General features: G+C 49.2%; 1 protein-coding gene across 1 annotated transcript in view; it reads left to right on the forward strand.

Annotated features, from left to right (window-relative positions):
• The first annotated feature begins 6,635 nt into the window (after positions 1 to 6,635).
• Positions 6,636 to 24,270, forward strand: part of EXOC3L4 (exocyst complex component 3 like 4) — a 58,297-nt gene continuing 40,662 nt past the window's right edge. Inside the window, exons 1-6 of the mRNA XM_048484641.1 lie at positions 6,636 to 6,810; positions 9,507 to 10,164; positions 15,369 to 15,486; positions 17,765 to 17,887; positions 18,882 to 18,982; positions 23,967 to 24,062. Of these exons, the coding sequence (XP_048340598.1) occupies positions 6,636 to 6,810; positions 9,507 to 10,164; positions 15,369 to 15,486; positions 17,765 to 17,887; positions 18,882 to 18,982; positions 23,967 to 24,062 (1,271 nt within the window). The remainder of the gene's footprint in view (positions 6,811 to 9,506; positions 10,165 to 15,368; positions 15,487 to 17,764; positions 17,888 to 18,881; positions 18,983 to 23,966; positions 24,063 to 24,270) is intronic.

The raw sequence follows: 24,270 nt of genomic DNA on the forward strand, positions 1-24,270 counted from the left end.
GGTTGCTTTTAATGCAATCCTCCTGGGGGCCGCCTACTCCTCTTCTTTAATTCGTTTGACAGGGAGGGCAGGAGGTGGTAGGCTTAATCCCTGGTGGGAGTTGGCTTCAGAGCCGCCATCAGGGTGCTGGCCAAGGCGAGGGTCCGAGCCTCGAGGGGGGAGGGAACAGGCTGGGTCCTGGGGATTGTGGGTATGCATGCTTAATCAGCAACACAAAAGCGGGGCTTTGGAAGCTGCCTTTGGGGGATGGGTGCATCCGAGAATGATGCAATCAGGGCCGCATTAGAGGCAGGATTCCTCGCACACAAACAAAAAAAGGGGGGGGGGTTTCTTGCAAGGGAGTTGCACTTACCGTGACCTTGGTGGCTGGGCTGAACGCGAGGAAGCTGGATGGTGCTAAAATTTTGTGATCGGAATCTGATCTTGGGAATTGCCGCCAAGGTCGGTGACCGTCAGCCTCCTATAAGGGGCGACAGTTTCTGCTAGGCGCCTGGCCTTTAACGTGGTATTGATAAAGTTGCTTGTAGGCGCTTTGGCAGCCATAACCCAAACGGGTTTGGGTATTAGGGGCATAATGGTGGCAGCCCTTTAAACTGGGGCCTGTCCTGACAGTGCTGGCGGTATCACAGGATCGGCCCAGATTTTTTAATCCAGGGAGGGCCAGTCAGCCAATTGGCCCTCCCGCCTCTACTGGTCGAAAAAACAGAAGGAGAGGAGGAGGGGAGAGGGAAACAGTTTTCACGGTAAATTGTAGAAAGTAATTTTCGGAAGGCACGTATTGGGATCAAATGGATTCTGTGACGGCTTTTATCCATCCCAGACCAAAGTTGTTTTGGACTCTTGACTCATGAGGTCCCTTCCCCAGAGATTGACATGGATAGTCTAAGACGACATGCGGGGCAAGGACCTGTGAGCCGTCCGCTACGGAAGTCCTGGGCTGTTGACCGTGAGCCGGGCTGGATGCTTCGCTCCTCGCCTGGGTTTGCCCCTCCCCCCCACACCCCCAGATGCGTGCTGCAGCCTCGGTCAACACTGGCTTCCGGGCCACTCGGCTGCTCTGATGACGGTAACATCAGCGCCGTGTCCACCTTCACTGGTGGCCCTTGAACATACATCCTTCTATGGCATGAAGCGCCCCAGGTATGGGCTGGAGCTCCCCGGATAGGCATGCCTCCACCGGGCTGGGCGACGGGTGGTGTAGGTGGCTGGGCGCCATGTTGGCTGCTGGGGCTTGTAGCCCTTTATTGGGTCGGGCAGCGGGCAGCTTATGGGGGGCAAGAGAATCAACTGAGCGCAGCTGGTCTCCGCAGGCAACTCCTGTGGGATGTTTGTCCAGACTTGGAGATGGATGGGTCCTTGCGTGCAAAGTGGGAGTCGATCACTCGGGACGGCATGAACAGTCCCTGTTCAGCGGCAGGAGGCTCTTTGGCAAACACCTAGCCCAATAGTCCCGGTAGGGATGGGCCTCGGCCATACTGGGTTGGGGCTTTTACAAGAACCTCGGTGGGGGAACTTAAAGCGAGATGGGCTGGGTGCATGCGAGCCGGCAGATGCCAACGAGGAGGGGGGTGGCTTTTGGCAGGGCCTTGGCGTTTGGGTCTGCTCCGGTAGTATTCTCCCCTCCTTGGTCCTGGGCTGGGGAGACACCCGGCGGGAGTTTCCCGACGGGCAGTTCGCTTTCTCCAGTGGAAGCCTTTCTGGCATCGTGGGCACCGGGTTTTAGGTGGCCTTCTCCTCCTGGGGAGTGACCCTCCTCCATCGGGTTGTAGGCCCCCCCCACCGGGCTGCCTACACTCTTCCAGAAGTGTCCGGATCTGCCGCAGTTAAAGCAGTCATCCTGGAGGGCTGCCTCCCCGGCCGGTGGAGAGTGCTGCGGGCGAGGGAGGCTAGCTTGGTGGGCTGGAGGGATCCGGCGTCCCGGCAAGCCTTTAAGCATGTCGTAAGCCAGTTCAGGATTTCTTTTTTGCCCAGTCTATAGGCCCGCGGATTGCCCTGCGGGTAACTCGCGCAGGGAGGCTGCTTCTCTTTTGCGTAGGCGCATGAGGAGCTCGCTGCTTAAATGGGCCTCTTCGCCATCTACCTGCCTCTCTTGAGCGCTCTCCTGAGCCTGTCTGGCACAACCTCGCATAGGGGCTCCTTTGGGGGGTTTTGGCCGGATGGTGGAGAAACTCTGGGTTGGCCGGGCCGGCATTGGGGACTTCTGGATAAATGCCTTAGTAGCGCGCACTCCAGAGGCTTAATCGTAAGGGGTGGCCTCTAGGCAGGACAATCTGATCGCTGGGGCTTGGCTGTAAAGCATCGAAACCAGTAAAGTTGAGCGTGGGTTGTGTAGGCGCCGCCGAGGCGGGTCTCCTGCTGGATGGCATTGCGTGGCGGAACTCGCTTTCCCAGATCACAAATTGCAGGGCCTCCAGGAGCATGCTAAAGGTGGTTTTCCAGTCAGTCCGGAACCATTAGGGTGATTCCTCATGATTGCCTCCAGCATGCCTCCTCACCAATGAAGGCTAGTGATTCCACCGCCTCCTGCGATCGCTTGCTATGGAGCCTCAGTGAGGATGTTATAGTTTAAAGGGCGGTGGACTCGACAACTCCGGCAATCGACGCCAATTCCTCCCTCGGTATCTGTGAAATGGACGGGGCATAACGCAAGAATATATCGGTATCGCTCTTCCGTCAGGGTTTCTTTCTTCTGGCAGATCGTGGCTAATACACGCCTTTGCATGAGTTTTTTTCTGAAACCCAAGGCCATTACGTTGGCTGCTGGACGGAGGTGCAGTGGCTTCGGAAAAAATGAAGGCGGAGCAGAGGGGGCGGCTGGAGCCGCGGGAGAGTTTGAAATGGGCTGGCGAGCAAGGGGGGCAGAAGGAGTGGACAGGGCGCCCAATTTAGTGGGATAGAGAAAATTCCGGGGCTGAAATTGAAGGTGAAAGATCGAAGGGAGGGCGGCTCTATAGCATAGGGTTTGCCATAGGTCTGCAGGCTGTGGATGGCTACATAACATTGGCGTTCCATCGCCAGTAGCAGTGACATCGGGCGCCGCGAGGCTTCCTGTGCGAAGAGTGCGCCCGATGTTTTCCCCAGTCCTTAAGATTCAACGTCCCCCTCTGGGTACCATGGACACTCGAACTTCAATCTCCTCAACCACACCTTTGGCGCAGCTCCCTTCTCTTTACGGGGACCCTGCCAAGCGATTTCGCTAATCCGCCAGTTCGCCAACGCGGCTTTGTCATAAGCCCTGCTTTTGCAAGCTCCCATAACTCACCGTGTCTGGCACCGGATTTGCGAGAGCGTCCTAGGGACGCTGCAGTCTCTGGATGCGCCGATCCAGGAGGGACAGGGCGCGATATACCGGGAACGGGTGGTCCCTGGATGCGCCGGGATCCAGCTGGACTTCCCGGTATCGCAAGGCCCTTCCCAGGCGTACGGTGAGCAGGGTGGAGGTTCGAGGATTCTCTCGGTTTCGCACCAGCTTGTAGTCCACCCACGTGGTCAGCGTAAGAACGCAGACGAGACGCCTGGAGATAACATCTGGTGCGGAGATCGCCAGCAGCTGGAGCCCGGAGGTCCGTGTTCCTGGGTAGCTTGAAGTCTCCCCGCCAAGCTGGTTCCCTGGCACCTTCATTGTTATCTCTATCGTGGGCGCAGTGGTGGAGGAGAGGACCGGGGAGTTCTGGAGAGCTGGGAGGCGGGAGGTCGGGAGATCATCATGTGATGCATGATCTCACCTGGCTGGGCTGCGGGCGGAGAGGAGCGTGAAGCCTGCTCTGAGCCTAATCCCTCACCTTGGGGCAAGACCATTGTCCCTGGCGCCCGGTGACTGAGCCAGACAGTTCATGACCTGCGTGACTCATAGGGGGATGAGGGGAGGGGGGGTGCGGTGCTGCACTTCAGAAGGGGTCAGAGGGTCCTCAAGCATGGCGCCCCAACGCTCTACTCACTTCACGGGTGCTGCTGGGTCAGCAGTGCATTACTACAAATGTGGAACTAACTCTGCAAAGTACGGAGTCTTTCTCCTGCTTCAAGAAATATCCTCCAAATTAAGTGGCTCACTTTCTGACAGAAGAGCTCCTCTAAGTTGGAAGTGAGGCTTTTTAGGTTGGAGGAAAACTTTAGAATTTTCTGAACAGAGTGATATGGCACAATACTAGAACCAGGGGGCATCCATTGAAAATGCTGGGGGGAAGAATTAGGACTAATAAAAGGAAACACTTCTTCACGCAACGTGTGATTGGTGTTTGGAATATGCTGCCACAGGAGGTGGTGATGGCCACTAACCTGGATAGTTTTAAAAAGGGCTTGGACAGATTTATGGAGGAGAAGTCGATTTATGGCTACCAATCTTGATCCTCCTTGATCTGAGATTGCAAATGCCTTAACAGTCCAGGTGCTCAGGAGCAGCAGCAGCAGCAGAAGGCCATTGCTTTCACATCCTGCAGGTGAGCTCCCAAAGGCACCTGGTGGGCCACTGCGAGTAGCAGAGAGCTGGACTAGATGGACTCTGGTCTGATTCAGCTGGCTTGTTCTTATGTTCTTATGTTCTTGTGGCAGTCCATCATCCCTAGCATCTGCTATTCAGTGAGACATTGGCACAGGCCAAATATAACGGGTACAGGGGTGTGAAAAAGGCTTTATGGGGGAGAAGTTCCCACAGAACTCACTTCCCAAATGCTTCTAACCCGTTATAGTTGGTTGAACCTAGGTTAAATGAAGGTCACTAAATTAGTGACTTTTCCCTTTTAACCTGTGTTTCAGACACATCCTGCTTACCTGTGTGAACTACGGCAAGCAGGAAGCGTTCTATTTTCTGCCCCTTCTCCAGGTGGCCGCCATTAGAGTGGATTCTCTAGGCCAGTGATAGCGAACCTTTTCGAGAGCGAGTGCCCAAACTGCAACCCAAAACCCACTTATTTATCGCAAAGGGCCAACACGGCAATTTAACCTGAATACTGAGGTTTTAGTTTAGAAAAAACGGTTGGCTCCGAGGCGTGCATTACTCGGGAGTAAGCTTGGTGGTAGTCGGTGGCTTTGCTTTGCTTTGAAGCAATCGCGCTTACCTACACTGCTTCACCAAAACGAGGTCTTAGGTTTAATGCTAATAATTGAGCCCAGTGGCCCAGGCCAGCCTAGATGTGTGGGGGGTGGGGGGCGATTCTGTTTGCGCATGCCCACAGAGAGGGTTCTGAGTGCCACCTCTGGCACCCATGCCATAGGTTTGCCACTGCTTTAGGCTATCAACATTTTCTGCTGGTAAGTAAGGATGGGTGATTCTTGAGTGAGGGGATTCTTTGGTGGGGGATTCTCGGATGTGAGGTTCTCATGAAAACACAGCATTTCCTGTGCCCCCCCCCCCTTAATTTCATTTTTCTGACCAGAAGTGCTCTGGTAAAGCTAATTTTTGTCCCTAGGGCAAACACACTGATCCCTCATTGCCCTGTTCCACATTCTTGAACTGAATGGGAGTCCCATACAGCTACTGTTTCCATCAAATACATTTAGGGAGTGCTATGCATGAACCTCTTGAGATGGCCCCAGCCTTGTGATGACACCACATTCAGTATCAGAGATAGGATTGCCAACATGGCTGGAGATCTCCCACTATTACAGCCGATCTCCAGGCTACAGAGATCAGTTCACCTGGAGAAAACAGTGGCTATGAAAGGTGGGCTCCATGGCTTTCTTTCCCATTGAAGCCCCTCCCTTTCCCAAGCCCCGCCCTCCTCAAGCTCCACCCCCCAAAATCTCCAGTTATTTCCCAACCTGGAGCTGTCAACCCTGATCAGAGAATTTCATAAGTGAATTGTGTATCTGAATTAATACGAACTTCTGTTCATTCCATATCTACCACCAGCAGATTATATTTCCCTGGGTGACCCGTTTGTTTGTTTGTTTGGCTGTCAAGTTTGTTTGTTTGTTTGGCTGTCAAGTCACAGCTGAGGTATGGTGACTCCATAGGGTTTTTAAAGCAAGAGACATTCAAAGGTGGCTTGCCATTGTATGCCTCTGCTTCATGCCCCTAGTATTCCTTGGAGGCCTCCCATCCAAAAACTTGCCAAGGTCAAGGCTGAGAGCGTGTGACTGGCCCAAGGTCACCTAGCAAGTTGCCATGGCAGAGTGGGGATTAGAACCTTTGTTTCCTGGATCCTGTTCTTAACCATTACACGATACTGGCTGTCCTTTTATTAGGAAGGGGAAAGATCTGTATCCATGGTCATTTCCCCACTTACCATCGACCACCCTTGCTGCGCTCTACTCTCAGCGCGTGTCATTTCTGGTGCGCTCCCGGGCTTCCCCACGACGCGGGGTCATCAAAAGGCACCGTTTTGAGGAGCGCCAGGAATGACGCGCGCTGAGGGGGTGCGAGAGCGGCAGCGTCGGGGTGGCTGCGTTGTCGCCACACCTGTAGTGGGGAGTGCCGCGGGACCCCATGCTACTTGGCAAGAGTAGCGCGCAGCAGATGGTAAGTGTGGAATCGACCCATATCTCTCATATAAACATTTGTGTCATAAGGCCCTTCCGGATCTCCAGAGAAATCCACAGAGAGCGAAGACAGCAATTGCACAGCCCAGCTAAATCCTCCACCTTCAAATGATGAAGGGGAAAAGGAGACTACAAGCCCCAGCAAACCTCTCGCTACGATGCTGAGCTTCAGAAGAAAGATCTCACAATCCTTTAAAGAGCCTGGGATCCTCAGATCCAGCAAACGGTTTGCAACCAAATGGATAGAAGGTCGTATCCAGGCACACAGAGAAAGCAAAAATCTTTCAGAGGAAAGTGAAACGCTTGAAGATGATAAAAAAGAACCACTATCTGGTAAGAAATGGAAGTTCTGTTTACACCTTTGCCGAGCTGCTGCTGATTTTATTGGCTGTGCAAAGCTGGGTCTCTGGGCCTGGGAATTGTTATGCAGTTCCTTCTGTGTGTGGCCAGCTCTCGACTAGGGTTGTCAGGCAAGGCCAGGCCACTGGTGGGAGAACTGGGGGCAGGGATTTGGGAGGACCACGATGCTGGCTGCTGCAACGCCTCGCTTCCAGTAAAAAATGGCAAGTGATACAGGCTAAGAATTGCCAGAAATGCTATGGCTTTACGAGCAATTTACCAGTGATTATATATTGTTTCCACCAATTCCTAGAGCTACCCTATGTCACTTGCATTTCTTTTTTTACCGGAAGTGATGTCCCACACAAACAGTGCTGCAAGGTTATTGTTGCTTTTAAATTCCCTGCTGCCATGCAGAGCAGTGGTGGTCAATGGAGTGGGCGGGGGGGGGGGCAGGGACCCCTGACCCCTATCTGGGGGTGGGGGTGGGACCATTAGTCCCAACACAGGCTATGTTTAACTAAGCCCCATCAAAGTTGTGAAACTGGGTGAAGGAATGATGGCTTAATTATAAAGTGAGCCAATAACAAATGTCTGCTTATTTCTAGAATGTTCCAAGAGGTCTAAATAGTCTTGGTAACAACCATGCCTGCCAGACAAATTATTTATTTGAGTTACTTCTAGGATTGCCAGCTCCAGGTTGGGAAATTTTGGGGGATTTAGGGGTACAGCCTGGGGAATCTGGGGGCCTTTCCCCACTTACCGTTAGCCCCGCGCTACTCTCCTCATGTAGCGTGAGGTCCTGGGGCACTCCCCACGACAGGGGCGGCAACGGCGCAGCCGCCCCAAAGCTGCTGCTGTTGCGCCCCCTCAGCGCGCGGCATCCCTGGGGCTGGAGAAAACGGCGCCTTTTGATGGGGACGCCCGTGGGGACGTTTGTGGGGACGCCCGGGCACGTGCTGAGAGCAGCGCGCGGCATAGGGGGGATCAGGGTGAGTGGGGAAACGCCCCCAGTGGGATATAATGCCATATGCAGTTATCCCTTCCACATCGTGATCTTCCCCATTGCGGTTTTGATATATCGTGGATTGTCATAAGAAATTAAATGGGAATTTGGGGCGAGTTTTGTGGAAGGGATACTTCCACTCTGTTTGCAATCAGGGCTGCATTACTCTCCCTTTACCTGTTTGTTTTAATTGCGTTTTGAAACAAAGGTAGGACAATTAATTGAGGGCACCCACTTTAGGGAAGAAATTGACTATTGTCCAACCTTTTAAGTGATGCAGAAACCAGTAGAATCACTGGCTTCTAAAGCTACACAGCCATTATTTGATGATGGGAAAGGTGGGGTATCAATAATCAAAGGTTATTGTTGTTGTTATTATTGTTATTAACATAAATTTATTATTTTATAGAAAATATTATCACTACCACTGTTGTTGCTGGCACTCCCATTAATAATAAATATAATAAACATGCTGAAGATTGGGGCCCCTCAGAAATATCATGGGAGTTGAACCCATAGTAGACATGGGAAACTTATGAGCATTACTTCCCTAACTGGGCGGGATGGTTGATATCCCTTTCCCCTTTCAGAAGGGGACGTTTGGATCCAACCACACAGTCTAATCTTCCACAAACTGTGCAGCTTGTAAGGTTCTGTTTTGATAGGAAAAACTTACAGTGTAGGTAGGCAACAAATTAAAAATAGTAGGTGAGGGAACCCTCACAGATTCTTTGATAGGAGGAAAACCTGAGGTGAAACTTGGAAGGTTCTGAGGTAAACTGAGATTTTAGACAATATTATGTCCTATGTCCAATGTGGAGCTTCAGCTTTTGAATGGTTCTCATAGAAGAATGTGGGGGGGAAATGTCAAAGTGAGAAATTTGAAACTTTTCATTCTTCTAGTGTAATGTTTGCTGCCTGTGCACCTCCAAAGAACTATTCCAAACCACCCCGTAGAGCAGGGGTCCCCAAACTTTTTAAACAGGGGGCCAGTTCACTGTCCCTCAGACTGTTGGAGGGCCGGACTAAAAAAAACTATGAACAAATTCCTATGCACAAATGATTGCAAAATGTTTGATTTCACCTTTCAGCCTTTCTGTTATGGTCTATTTTTAGAACAGTGACCAAAGTATGTCAAGTACAGGGTGGGCTCCAAATATTGTTGGGGAGGCTGTGGAATAGCTTCCCCTGTAAAAAAAAGCAGAACTTTCCCAATGAAGCATTCCATCTAACCCAGGATCAGGTATCTTCCTGGGTTCTTTCCTCCCTAGCAGCCAGCGAGTGATTCACCAGCCTAGCTTGATGCCAATGTGGGAGTGAGAGGCGGAACAGAAAGCCTGAGAGCAAACACACATGGAGTATCCCAGAGGGAAGGGCTGGAGCAGGGCGCTAAGCACGCTAATGTAAGGTTTCCAACTCTGGGTCAGAAAATGCATGGAGATTTGGGGGTACCATCATGTAACTGCAATCAACAGCCGTTGGGGCCGGTTCCTCCTCTCCCTCGAGCCCCCACTGCACATGAATGGAGCCATCGCCACCATGCCTGGCGGGCCGGATAAATGCCTTCAGGGGGCCACATTTGGCCCCCGGGCCGTAGTTTGGGGACCCCTGCCGTAGAGAGAGCGGAAACTTGTTACGAGCCTTTTTCATGCTCCATGTTTCTCTTCCACCTTCCCCCCTTCAGTGATGGAAATAAATACACTTATTCAGAGAAGGCAATTGTTGGAGGCCTTCGAAAACATAAAGGATTTGGAAATGGACCTTCTGGTTGAGAGAGATTCCAAGAAATATGAAGATAACCCCAAGGAATACACCGTGAAGGCTAAGGACATTGAGCTGTTGTATGATCACATTTCTAAGGTCATACGGCAAATTGTGCAAGAAATGCTGGATCTTTCCAGTCTGGATGAAAAGGCATTGACTTCTCTGGCGATTTTAATTGAAACAGAAGAGGAAATTCACTCTGAGACCTCAAAGGTCACCTCCTCCGATGGACCGGCAGCCCTGGGCTCAGCCAGAAACTGGAGAGACCTCTGGAAGGAAGCTGTCAATCAGAGCGTAAAGGGAAGGGTTTCCAATGTGCCAGTACCCTCAAAGGAAGATACTGAGTATTGGCTCTCTGTGCACTTAGAGTCTCTCAGAACTGCCATAAGAGACGATCTGTTAAAAGTCAAGTCTCACATACAAGAATACTACCCACAGGATTACAATGTATGTGATACGTACATGGAAGCTTTCCACAAAGCCCTCTCTGTGCATTTGCAAGGCATCCTGGAAGATAACACCCTGACGCTGAGTGAATTCTACGCATTACTCAATTGGATTCATAACGTGTATCTCAGGTAAGTTTCTTGTCATCAGAAAGGTGTATGTTTGCTAGACCTCCTGGTGGAAGGCCTTCTTCTGGCCTCTTTGCCCACTGCGATTCACAATGGCTATAGGAGAATTTTTTTTTAAAAAAAAAAAAGTGATGTCACCAATGTCACTAGGTAAACCCCCAAAGTGGTATAGGTTAGCTGTAGGAATCACCCAGGGGCGTAGCTAGAGAAAATGGAGCCTGGGGCAGACTCCGAGTTTTCCGCTCCCCCGCCCTATGGGCCCCCCGCGCCGCCCGCCCCTGCGCCCCACTTACCTTAGCTGGGGGCGTGGCCTGGTGGGGTAGTGCTGGGGAGGGGCCTCCACCAGGCCTGGCCAGACAAGCCTATCCCGTCAGCGGCCTCTGCCAGGCCTGGAGGGGCAGCGTGAGGGGGAAGGAGGAGGGGTGTGGGGGTGATTTTCCATCCCCCATGTGACCCCAATGGCGTCCACCTGGGGTGCCTGTCCTCACCCCACCCCGTGGTAGCTATGCCACTGGAATCAGCAGCAGGTATACGATTTGCCACAGAGTTTCTGGCAATTCCTAGAGCTATGATTTCTCACCACTGGGTTGTACTTAGAAGTGATATAGTGATGTCACAGATGTCCAACGAACCCCCTATGTTTCTGCCCCCAGCCCTCCCACCAAATGCCAAGCTTGGCCTGCCATCCCTAGTAAACAGCGGCCCAAAACACATCCGGCTGGGCTCTACTAGGTCCAGGGCTTTTACGGCCCTGGTCCCTTTCTGATGGAATAGGCTCCCTAGGGAGAACAAGACCCTGTGGGACCTGCAGAGCTTCCACAGGGCCTGTAAAATAGACCTGTTCCACCAGGCATTTGGCCAGCCGGGTTGACTGAGACCCCAGACCATCTAGGCCTCTGGTGGGCTCTGTTCAGAGGTGGGGGGGGGGGCTTTTATCGCTACCTGCTGTTATATAAAGTTCCTTTTAGTATTATTGTTGATAGTTTTTAAATGGAATTAAAGTTGTATAGATTTTATTGTTATAATTTTATTCTGTACACCAACCTGAGCCCTTTGGCGGAGGACAGTCTGAAAATCCAATAAATAAATAAATAAACAGGCAGGCAGGCAGGCAGGCAGGCAGAGAGAGAGAGAGAGAGAGAGAGAGAGAGAGAGAGAGAGAGAATGTTATTCTGTACAGCAATACTGGAGAATGTAGCACTAGTCACAAAATATAGCTTTCTGAGAAACCGTTCTTTTATTTTTTTTTCCCCACAAAAAAGCAAGTTTCTAACCCCTAAGATAGTACAGATATGCTTGGAAAAACATGCATATGAAATTCAGAAGTCAAGTCTTCATATTGCTCTATCTGGGTTGGTAACCCATCCTTACTGTGAAGGGCATCCAGAAAATAGTAAAACATTCCGAGGAAATTAGAGGAAGTGTCTAAAATCTGAGTTGCCCTGACGAAGGTTTAGTTGGGCTTATCCTTTCAAAGAACGGAATCATTTTCAAAGCATTATTTGTTATGGGTGAGCCCTTTGGTTTTGTTAGGATTTGACAAGTGCCTGCTTCATTCAGGTGGGAGTTCAAGTGACGGGCCAAAACAGCTTCCAGGGACAGTAAAATGTAACTCCTCGGGTGTTACAGTTCACACGGGTTGTCCGCGCCTCCAAAATGAGGCAGCTCCATGCTTCCCCCCCCCCCTCACACCGGGGCAGAAACACTGGCCCCTTCCGCACACGCAAAATAATGCGTTTGCAAACCACTTTCACAACTGTTTGCAAGTGGATTTTGCCATTCCGCACAGCTTCAAAGAGTACTGAAAGCAGTTTGAAAGTGCATTATTCTGCATGTGCGGAATGAGCCACTGTTTCCCACAGCGTTTCCCTGCCGGCGCTGTGGGAATGGCACAGTGGTGGGATCCAAAAATTTTAGTAACAGGTTCCCATGGTGGTGGGATTCAAACTGTGACGTAGCGCCAATGGGGCCGGGCGGGGCACGACGGGGCGTGGCTGGGCATTCCGGGGGCGGGGCATTCCGGGCGGGTATCCTCCAAGCGGGCTGTGGGCAAGGACACAGTCAAGCAAAGCCGGTCCTGGGCGGGAAACGTAATGCATCGCGAGGGCGCATAGGGCTGGCTGCTATGCACGCCGGGTGCACCTCCTGCTAGGCATTCCGGGGCTTCCAGTTCCAAGGGCGTGCTACTGCTGGAGGAGGTGAGGGGCGCATTACCTGTAGGGCAAAAACCACGTGGCAAAATCACCAATTAGTAACCCCCTCTCGGCACACACAAATAATTAGTAACCTACTCTTGGGAACCTGTGAGAACCCGCTGGATCCCACCTCTGGAATGGCACCAGGTTGGAGGTGCCGCTTTTCAGCACCTCCATTTTTGTTCCCCACACTTACCTTCTCTCCCTGCGGAGCTCCACAGGGGGAGAAGGTAAGTGTGGGGACCGAAAATGGAGGCACCTCCATGGGCTGCAGCCGCTTTGGGGCCACTAGCACCTCAGCATGTGAACCGCCCCAGGGCTCCACCAGCATCACATATACCAGTGGGAGCCGCTGATGGGCAGAGGCGTAGCAAGGGGGGAAAGCTCCCAGTGTACTGGTGCATCCTCCGCCCCCATCCTGCCCCACCCCAGAACGCCCCTGCCACGCCCTCACCATGCCCCCACAGAGGCGCGTGCCCGGTGCGTTGCGCACCACCCTGTCCCCTTGGAGCTGCGCCTCTGTGGAATCTGCCTCAGTCAAGCAAGAAGTCACATGCCTAGAATCACATGATTTCTGAAGTCACATGCCCAGAATCACATGAGCTTCTGGATAGATCTCTCTTTTCTTTTTCCAGCAAAAGAGGAGAAACAGACACACAGACACATGTAGACCGCACAGACACCAAGGCAGTGCACTTGCATATGTAGAGTTTGCTGTTCCTCAATTAAGTGTAACTTAATTTTGTTATTTAGTAAAGTTCCCCAGAAACAACACCCTACATCCCTCTATATTATTTACTCTGCTAATTCATGTGAAAACAGGCAAGCGATATTCTCCCTTTGCCAACAGGATGCATTCTTTTCAAAAAGGGCACGAGAAAGGGAACCCCTGCAGTTAAGAACGCCATTGATGGCACCACATGATTTGACTGCCAAGTCAATTCTCAGTTTTTCTCTTTTTAAAATCCCGTGCTGACATGCTGTTGAATACTTCACTGCCAACCAAGCTTTATTTCTTCCTTCCCTTCACACACACACACGCGCGCGCACACACACACACACACACACACACACCACAGACATTTTGCAAAGCATTGCATCTGCCAGGAGATATTGGCAGGCCAGATTAGAAGCAGGTGACGAAGCTGAATGTTTCACTCCAGTTTTATTAAGTTGCCGTCCCAGGCAGGTATCACTGAAGCAGTGTGGACTGGCAGTGAGCGAGAAACAGACATACTTGGAGAAACATTTCACACATTTTTGATGCATTTTATAAAGAAACAGCAGAGGACACATTTTCTTAAATAAACGAAACTTGTAGGCTTGGTTCACACACACACAAGGGACATCTCTGGACCATCCTGGTTCATGCTGTTGGCAGAGGTGGGATCCAGCAGGTTCTCACAGGTTCCCGAGAGTAGGTTACTAATTATTTGTGTGTGCCAAGAGGGGGTTACTAATTGGTGATTTTGCCACGTGATTTTTGCCTTAGTTACGCCCCTCCTCTCAGCAGTAGCGCGGAGAACTTGAAGCAGTCTAGCAGGAGGTGCACCGGCGTGCGTGGCTGCCTGCGCCTGCGTGCATTCGTTTCCCGCCCAAGGACCGGTGCAGCGGCTGCGTTCTTGCCACAGCCCCACCCAGGAACGCCCCGCCCCCAGAATGCCCGGCCATGCCCCCGTCATGCCCCACCCAGCCCCATTGGCGCTACGCCACAGTTTGAATCCCACCACCATGGGAACCTGTTACTAAAATTTTTGGATCCCACCACTGGCTGTTGGGAAGGGTAAACGAGAACATCGGCTGAAATGCTTCTCCATCTTGCACTTTGAAAGGAACCATTGTCTACATGAGGGGGCGGGGTTCAGGGAAACCTTATGACACCATACTTTTCTGTATGACTAATTCATACTCTGGCTCAGTTCAGACATCCCGTGAAACTTTGATTTAATTCAACTGTGTGATTAACTGGATGGAGGCCTCTCCACTAACAGTGGTTACTTAAACCGGGTCCTGAAGTTAAGTTCTGAAGTCCGTGTCTTAACCACAGGGAACCTTGACTATGATTTTGTGTAATGTATGGACATTAGGGTTGCCCCCTCCCCTCTAGGTAACAACTGGAGAGCTCCTGGAATTACACAGATCAATTCCCCTGGAAACAATAAATGCTTGAAAGTTTAGAGGGTGGACTGTATATGTCAGTGGAATATATCCTGGACCTAAGACATAATACGCTAAGGTTTAGAACATGGAGACAACTCATTTCCAGCCAACCGCCACGCAGGACTCAGTTCCAACCAAGCCATGTGTGGAAGTGAGTCCTGCGCGGCAATTGGCTCCACCGTGTTCCTCACAGCCCGGCCAATTCCTCGTTCACCCTTCCTCCCAAGAAGCAAGCGGGGGCGGGGAGAGCCTGATCCTGGGTCCTGCGCATGCAGGTTCATTTCTTCCACCTCCCTTTCCAAGACATGCAAGCCTAGGGAAGAGAGATGGTGGGAAAGGACAGAACGATCCTGGGTACTGGATGGAGTCTGCTAAGTCCAGCCCACAGGATCGTTCCCCCCAACCTCCCTTCCCAAGAGCTGTGGGCATTGGGAAGAGGGTGGGGGAAAGAAAGCCTGATCCTGGGTGCTGGACTGTGCGTGCTCAGATTCTCCTATCAAGCATGGGTTCTCGTATCGAGTCTAGTTCTCACCAGTAGTGAGAGGTTCATTCTGCCCACCCCCAACCCCCAACCCACTGGGAAAGAATGCAGCCACCATTTTATGAGAATGATGAAGGAAGAGATGTATTTTTCTCCAGTTGGGTCATGAAGTGAATGCGAAGGGAAGAAGAAAAAGAGAAAACTGGTATTAAACTGGGTGGAGAGCTATACCCCTTCTTCCACTGCTGTTACTGCTATGACCTGTTAAGGTGGCAGAGACACCTGGCTGGGTTCACCAGGTAGCTCAAGGGTTGCCAGTGGATGAATCCTAATGTGCGTACATCAGACATAACGTATTGATTTGTTTTCAGTGAAGAGTTCTTAGGACATCCGGATCTCAAACCAGACTTAAAAATTGAAGACCTGCCCAGCTTGTTAACTCCAGAAGCTATGGCTCAATTGAAAGATGATTATATTAATTCTGTAAAGGTAATGCTTCAGTTTTCAAATTTTCGGCCATATATCAAGAGTACCAGCATTCCAAATTCCAATATTTACCTCTACTGGTTTCTATTCCACAGCCTAATGATATGAGCTCAGGGGATGCCCTTAAATAAATCCCTTTAAAATTTAATTTTCCTACAGGAAATGCATTTAGAGTAGGGGATAGAATCTCTATGGGTTTCTCCAGATAGGAATCCACAATTCCCATCAGTTTGTGTCAGCATGGCCAATTGGCCATGCTGGTAGGGGCTGATGGGAATTGTAGTTCCTGAACATCTGGGGAGCCGCAGGTTCCCTACCCCTGGTATAGGATGAGATGTTCTCTACCTTGCACTTCTGTGGATCACCGATCCCTGATCTATTTCTAGACTGTACATCTCAACAAGGGCTCCAAAAGGAATTCTGAGTGAAGACCAGCGGCCTTCATACAAATGAGTTCAACCCCCCTGTTCTACATCTTGGTCATGATTCATCTGAATGTTTTGAGCTACATACATTCAGGGATAATTTTTGTCTTGTCAACAAAGCATGCCTAAATGTTTGCCATGGAATCTCTGCAGGATTCTGTAGAGAATTCTGGGTATTGTTGTAGAACAGTATTGTTTTGTATTGTATTGTTGTAGAACAGTGTCACAACCTTTTTCAGCTGGTGGACACCTTTGGAATTCTGTCACAGCATACCATGCATGAGCTAATAGCCACAAATGGCTTTTCCTCAGACCTCACTTTCAGTCACACAGTGAAAAGGTTGTCGGTTCTTGGTTGGGATACAACTGGAGATTTGGGGGAAGGCAGGATCTGGGGGTGGAGGAACCTCAGCAGAATATAATGGCATATAGTACACTGTCCAAAGCAGCTATTTTCTCTAGGGAGGTTGATCTCTGTCATCTAGAGACCAGTTGTGATTCCAGATCTCCAACTACCACCTGGCAGTTGACAATATTACACAGTGAAGGTCCTTATGCTGTGGTGGCAGTTTTAGAAACCTGCACAGTCAACTGTATCTCCAATGGCAAATCTAAATCTTGCTGAGCAAATTCCCCACATGACCCCACCTGGTGGACTCTGCAAAAGGTGTCGGTGTAGCCTCTATCTGTGGGTTCTGTGGGGCAGAACTTGGAATGAGTTTGCAACAACAAATTTTTAAAAACAAAATGGTTTACTTTCTTAACATATAACATCAACATTTAACATCACACTTCAAGGTCCTGTTCAGGTTGCATTTTCAAGTCCTTATATTTACAGTCTACTGATACTGCCAAGTCCATTTCTTCTTTGCAACTGAGTTGGCTCCTGAAGACTCCAAGGGCTTGATGAACAGGATTCAACATGATGAAGGTTTCCAGGAGAACTCTCACCCTATTCACAAACTACAGAAAGGCAAGCCCTGAAACAATAAACTCCAACATTTACAACATAGCAAAAAACAAAACAACTACTCCTTCCCACTCAGTTCCCAACAACATTGCAGTTGCCCTTAACAAGGTGTTAAGGGCTTATACAAATCAAGGTCCGAGTCTGGTAGCCTTGTCTCCTCCAAACTACATGAGCTCTGCAGCCTTCTGCTGCTTTGAGTCTCCACCCTTTTCTGGTCAACCCATTCTAAGCATGGGGGTTACATCGGCACATGCCAATGTGCCTGTGGAGACCCCTGTTCTAGGGGTGCATAATCTGTTGATGCATATGAATTAAGCTCGTTGGATCTCATTAGATCTGATTGTACATGATCTCCAGAATATGCCCAATAATCTCCTGGATTTCAGGGGAAGATTGATAGTGGTGGCCAAGATGCCTGCTGGTACTGACCACATTGAGAAAGCCTTGATAAAACTTTGTGTGGGTGGGAGAGAGGAAACGGAGGGTTCACTGGAACACAATTTTGAAAACTATTCTACTGGAACCAGAGGTGTATCTCGGAAAAATGTGGCCCGGTGCCAAATCTGAGTTTTCCAGGGGCCGCCAGTATGGAGGGGGATGGCCCTCGCTCACCACAACCAAACAACTTATTTTTGCATCAGGTCATCTCAAAGTCACCATCACATTATAGAACATGCCCCAACTCACAAATCTGAACACAGCAATGGGGGGGAAGGAGGAGGGGTGTGGAAGTGATTTTCCGCCCCCCTGTATGACTAAATGGACATTCGACCCCATATGTCCCCCTTGGTGGTATGCCCCTGACTAGAACACAATCAAGATGCGGAACAAGGAACTGGCTGATCTGCAGACAATGATGTTGAGTGGCTTCTTTGTCTATCTACAGGAGAAAACAAAGGTATACTTGGACAATATTCTGGTGCTGACTGAGAGAAAGTGGGATTCGAAAGAACGGCCGGAAGCTCCGCAAAGCCAATACTGCTCATCGCTCTCCCTTGATATTCAAATGGTATTTGCTTAGATTATGCCTAGTACATGCCTTTTCTTTGATTCCAAGGAAACTGGAACGTTACCTTCTGGTATGTAGGTGTTGCCTACTGTGCTAATTTATGTTAGTTATGTCCTCATTGAACATAGTAGCAAATGGAGCTTATTACAACTTTTAACACTGCTACCATAGCTGCGAATTAAACCTGCCGTCAGTTGTGTCACAGACATAATAGGCAACTGATTTTCAGAGTTCTTTTGAAATGGGGGAGGGGGAAAGAGCAGGTTTATTAGAAAAGCCACTTAATGGGGTAGGGTGGGGATTTGCTTACAGGCCTATGGCAAATCCAGAGAGAGAGAGAGGGAGGGAGGGAGGGAGGGAGGGAGAGGGGGAGGGAGGGAGGGAGGGAGAGAGAGGGGGGAGGGAGAGAGAGGGGGAGGGAGGGAGAGAGAGGGGGGAGAGGGAGAGGGAGGGAGAGAGGGAGGGAGGGAGGGAGGGAGAGAGAGGGGGGAGAGGGAGGGAGAGAGGGAGAGAGAGGGAGGGAGAGTGGGAGAGAGAGAGGGAGAGGGAGAGAGAGAGGCTTTGCAGCCAGAATGACGCCCACCCACCTTTAAACAGTAAGAAAGGCGGGGAGTTCTCACTAGTGTCAGGGAATGCAAAATAATGAAACCAGGTGAGTTTCATTCTCCCAGTTTTTTCTGGGCTGAGTCGTTTCAATTAGATAATACCTCAAAAGAAACTGGGGAGGGCGAGAAAAAAATAACATAGGATGTGTGGGTTTATTTGGCCCTCTCTCATGAGTAATCCCCTCCTGTAAGATTATTGTATATTTTCAACAACCAGGAAGTCAAATAGCAGATGCTGGAACAGCAGATGTGGTCATTCTGTAACAGCCACATCTAGGAAAGTAAGGTTTAACTTGCCCACAGTACTCAAGTCAATCAGTGTTATAGCAGCATGTTTAACAAAACTGTTGTTTCTGTTTTTTGATGAACTCCCTTCCTCTTTCATCTAGATGGTTGGACAACATGTGAAGACATCTGGCAACATCTGTGAAAGCTTGAAAGGGGCAACGCTCGAAATCAGTGTAAAAGAAGTGTTAGCATTCGTCCCCCGGTAACTTCTGCTTCTTTTCATGGGTCAGAACCGAGGCATGGAGTTCAGAGCCGTGTGGCTTCTGCACGAGCCAATTAACCCAGGGTAACAATAGGATAAAACCTGTTTTGGGGGGAACTTCGCATGGTTCCCACCCCTAACGCATTTTCCCCCCAACGGGTTATTCAAGAATCGCACTATCTGTGATTCTTTGGTTTTAATGTGGGTTGCAGCCGCTCATGAGCAAACGGCTGCCTCGGGAAGCGTGTTACTTGGCCGCACTTTCCTTTTTTCCCCACTCACCTTCCTCTGCTGCATAGCCATGCAGGGGCACAGCATGACTGTGGAGAGCCCGCATAACTACGCATCAGAGGAAGGTGAGTGGGAAAAAAATGTGTGAAGGTATGACAGCAACGCAGGTTGCTTCCGTTCAGCTGGAGAAAATGGCTGCTTTGGAAGGTGGATCCTATGGTACTTTGCCCCATTAAGGTCCCCGTGCTCCCCATACCCTGTCCTCTTCAGGTTCCACTCCCCAAATCTCTAGAAGCTGGTTACCCTAACCTGCACATGCAGGGGATTCCAATTCTAAACATTGGCTCCTTCCACACCTGCAGAATAATGCACATTCAATCCACTTTCACCATTGTTTGAAAGAGGATTTTGCTATTCCGCACAGTAAAATCCAGCTTCAAAGTGCATTGGAAGTGGATTGAAAGTGCGTTATTCTGCAGGTGCGGAAGGTGCCTTTGAAAGGCGTGGATGCAGTTTCACACTTCTACTAAGCCCAGACCAAAGAAGAACTGCAAGATTTCCAACCAGACCAATGGGAAGAGTCTTGAGCATTAATAGGTCAGAGCAAATCATGTGACAAGTTCTGATCTCTGTGAAAGCTTCCGGATCAAACGTGCTGTTTGCTACCCAGGCAAGCAGAGGGCTGCTCATCTGGGCTAACGACTTGCTCTTCTTCTTTACCTTCTCTGGTCCCGCCCATCTTCAACTTGGTCCTGTACGAATCAAGTCTCAACAAAACAACATTCATTCATTTCTTGCCTCTTCTCAAGGATATAGGGCGAAATTATTAAATTGGAATGTTAAAACAAGAATGCAAGAGTGCACGTTTAGAAATCTACAATGCTAACGGTGCAGTTTGGTGGGAGTGTAGCTGCATCGTGGACAGGGACGGCACAGCCGTGGTGCAGCCAATACACCTCCTAAGAGGCTTGCTGTGCGACAGCCATCAGCCCAACAGCAAAGCTCCATGAAAATGCTGCTCCCCAGCAGTGGGGTGTGTGCCCCTTACGCTGGTGCAAGCAGGACAGAGAGTATCACTTGTCCATGCTATCAGAAAGCCGTGATCTTCTCAGGATTAGCATCTCCCCCAAACAATGCACCTGTTTCAAGGGTTGTCATGAATTTCTTACTGGACATGTTCAGTGGTGAGGATCAGACCGACTGAAATTTCGTGCACATGCACGGCCTGTGGGAGTGTTGCTTCCTCCTGTTATTCAGAGTTGAAGCGACTTGATGAACAGTCTATCGGAATGTTGGCTCCCTTTTAATGACTGGCAAAGAAAAAGTGAGCTGAACAGTGATCTGAATGATTGTGGTATGGCCTGGAGGAAGAAGTGAGAATAGGTCAGGGGCGTACCGGTCTATGGACATAGGGACACCCATGTCCCTGGGTGCACACCTTTCCAGACGCCCCCATGTGACGAAACTGCCCCCCTCCTGATCTCCCTTAAGGCCAGCTTCTGCCTTCCCCAGAGCCTGGGGAGAGCAGCTGCCAGCCTCCAGGGACATGCTTTTAAAAACACGGGGGGCGGGGTCAGGGCCCTGGAGCATGTCCCTGGAGGCCAGCTCCTGCTCTTCCCCAGGCTCTGGGGAGAGCAGACGGCGGGATGCAGGGAGCCCAGAGAGGGTGAGGCTCGGGAGCAAGGCCACACCCCTGAGCCCCACCCCCGGCGTGTGGGGGGCACCGGAGGGGTGCCCAGAGAAGGAGTTGTCTCTGGGCACAATTTTCCCCCATATACCTCTGAAATTGATCACTAGGCAGCCAACACATAATCTTCTCTTAACTCTCCCCTTCCTGAATAGCAATATGAGAACGAGGCTGAGGGCGCAGAGAACGTGAGAAAAAAATGGCTGAAATTCTGATCCTCCTATTTGAGCTCTGAAGGCAGCATAGATCCTCCTCGGCAGAGGCCATCAGTAAGATTCCCATGGGCCTACCTGGTCATAGTTGGGAAGCAGAGAGCATCCCCTTATGCCATGGTGGATATTTACTTCTAACTCCACATTGTGGTGCTTTTCGAAATGGAACTAAGACTCACGCGCCGGTGCTCCCGGAAAGCTTAAAAGCAAAAAAAAGGATCTTTCCGTCTGAACCAGCTCCAAATGAGAAGACTAAAAATAATTTCACATTAACCTTTGAAATTTCACGCTGCAAGGAGCTGAGCCGAGTGGGTTGTTTTGCTATTAAATGCTCCAAGCAATCAAATATGGCAGAATGGGAAGAAAATGACTTGCTCTTGATTGTGAACTCGCAGCACGTATGAAACGTTACTGGAAGTGCAAGGGTGTAATTAACTTAACGGGTCAAATTGAGTTTATAGGTCTTGAATTTACTTTTCGTTTGGATTGTAGATCTGATTAAACCCCGTAATGCATTAAGTAATTGTAGATCTGATTAAACCCCGTAATGCATTAAGACTCAGAGAATCCACATTACTAGCCATATGTAGACGTATAATAAAAGATTGGGTTCTTGTGCAAAATATTTCATTCTGTAGTTTTGGAGTTGTATAATTTTTTATGCTCTGCAGTCAGATCCAATATCAGCGGTGAGAGGTTCACTTAAAAAAAAGAGAAAGCTGACAGTTCAGAGAACCTGATTCACAGTTTGCCATTGCTTAATTTTATTCAATTGGCAATTAAAAACAAACAAACAAAAAATCCCTGCGGCATGGAAGGCTACAAGTCATTGTTTGTGGAAATGCTGTTTAGGTATATTCACAAGGCTGGCAGGGAGAGATCCCATTGTTAGCATGGCCTTCATCCCCTGCCTTATGAAATATTGGATTTTCATATTATTCCTTACACTGTGTGCTATAAAATGCCAGTTTCCATGTTTGTATGTGTAGGTAGCAGAGTGTCCATCTAAAAACAGGCCAAAGGCAAAAGGTCTGTTTGCAAAACTAAATCAATGCATGAGTTACTCCAGGCAATAGAATCTGGAAGCCTCATTGACCATGGGCATATCTTGATTACCACACCCCGCTAAGCTGTTCTGATATAATGAATCCTGGAAAACTCCCTGATACTGGACGTTACCTTTGAAAAACCATTTCCTCAAACAATTGCTTCTTCCATGCATTTCCTCAACCTCTAGATATGATTCCCCTAACAACAAGATCCCTTCCTGATTCACTCAAGCCTCAACCAAATTTGAATACTCAAGGCAGAGACTTTAGGAAGCACCTCTGCATAAACCATTCAAGGTTTCACTGATATAATCTAGGACCAATTGGCCCTATTGTCCTGGGAAGTAGAGATAATGGATAGAGCTGTTAATTAGCTCAACCCCGCAAGCCCAGCAAGGAAACCCCAAGCAGTTGCAAAGAAACGAAACCTAAATTTGAATTTCCCGCCTTACCTGCGCAAAGGGGTATAAAAATACTGCACACCAGAGCCTCAGTGCTCAATACTAGCTTGAACCTCTCTTTGTCACGGTGGTTTAAGACACGATATATCGCCCTTCGCTTGGGTCCCTATGCTGGCTTAGAGATCCTTGCCTTCTTCTGGAACTTCTCTGCAGATTTTAGGTAACGTATAAGTCCCCTGCTTCCCCAACTCCCATTCTATCATCCAAAACTATCCTCTTCCTCCCTATCTATATATCTAGGAACTGTGTGTATGAGCCTTAACATCTAACTGTGTGATTGTTTGCAACCAAAACTTATATAAAAATATTTAAACTGCAATTTGGTCTCTTTTGCATTCTCTGTGGATACGTTTCAAGCTGTTTCTGGTATAGTTGTCCAAAAAGATCCCCTCCCAGCCTACCGCTCGCATTGCCAAGCCAAGTAATTCCCCATTTCTATATAAAAATAAATTCGTATACTGTTAAGCTGGGTAACACCATCTTTCAGTCACCCACCCCACTGATTCATAGCGGAGCCCCATTATATCCTCCCCTGCTTCCTTCTTACAACACCACTGCCAGTGTGGTTTAATGGTTAAGAGCAGGTGGATTCTAATCTGGAGAACTGGATGTGTTTCCGCACTCCTACATTCCTGCTGGGTGACCTTGGGCTACTCACAGTTCTCTCAGAACTCTCTCGGCCACACCTACCTCACAAGGTGTCTGCTGTGGGGAGAGGAAGGGCAAGGAGCTTGTAAGCCACCTGGAGTCTCCTTATGGGAGAGAAAGGGGGGATATAAATCCAAACTACTACTACTACTACTACTACTACTACTACTACTACTACTACTACTACTACTACTACTACTACTACTACTCTTCAACTGTTTGGCTTACATGTTGGCAGCAGCTTCCACTGCTCTCCCATCCTCCAACCTCCCTTAAAATAGTGGCTGAGGTCTTGTGACACAGCATCCCAAGATCACATTCCTCCCTTCCTGGAAACTTTTTTTTTTGGGGGGTGGGGGTATTTTCTCATTGTAGAAGAATGCAAATGTCCCTATTCTGTGGGTCAGAATGCCAATTTAGCAGCAATGCCAATGATAGATCTGTTCAGCGTTATTTGTCAAGTCCTTTTGTACACTGTAAAATAATCTTTTTAATAAGCTAACAATACACATCTATTCTGACCCTATAACTAATTGATGGCATCTTCCTTGTCCTTTGGCTCTTGGAATGGGTCACTGTATTTCCAAAGCAATGGACAATGATGCCTGAATTTTTTTGTGAACTTCCAATGTTGTTTATCCCTGGTTACCAGCTATTTTTTTTAAAAAAATGAAGTAATACATTATTATCTTACAGCTTTGAGAAAGCATTCCTGGCATGGGACAGGGAAAACAACCAACCCCAGTTTGTGGAACTTATGGTGACCAACATTAATGACCTCCATGACTTGATGTAAGTTTGTCTCCTTGTTTTAAGTATATCTGTAGTTGTTTCATGAACTGAACAATATTTTAGTTCCCTGTATAGATCAATAGTGCAGCCTCATTTGGAATACCATGTACAGTTCTGGTCACCATATCTGAAAATGGACATTTTAAAGCTGGGGAAAGAGCAGAAGAAATCAACTGAGATGGTTAGGGGTTACAGCACTGTCGCTATG

This window comes from Sphaerodactylus townsendi, linkage group LG02, assembly GCF_021028975.2.
Source record: "Sphaerodactylus townsendi isolate TG3544 linkage group LG02, MPM_Stown_v2.3, whole genome shotgun sequence".
NCBI classification, from domain to species: domain Eukaryota; kingdom Metazoa; phylum Chordata; class Lepidosauria; order Squamata; family Sphaerodactylidae; genus Sphaerodactylus; species Sphaerodactylus townsendi.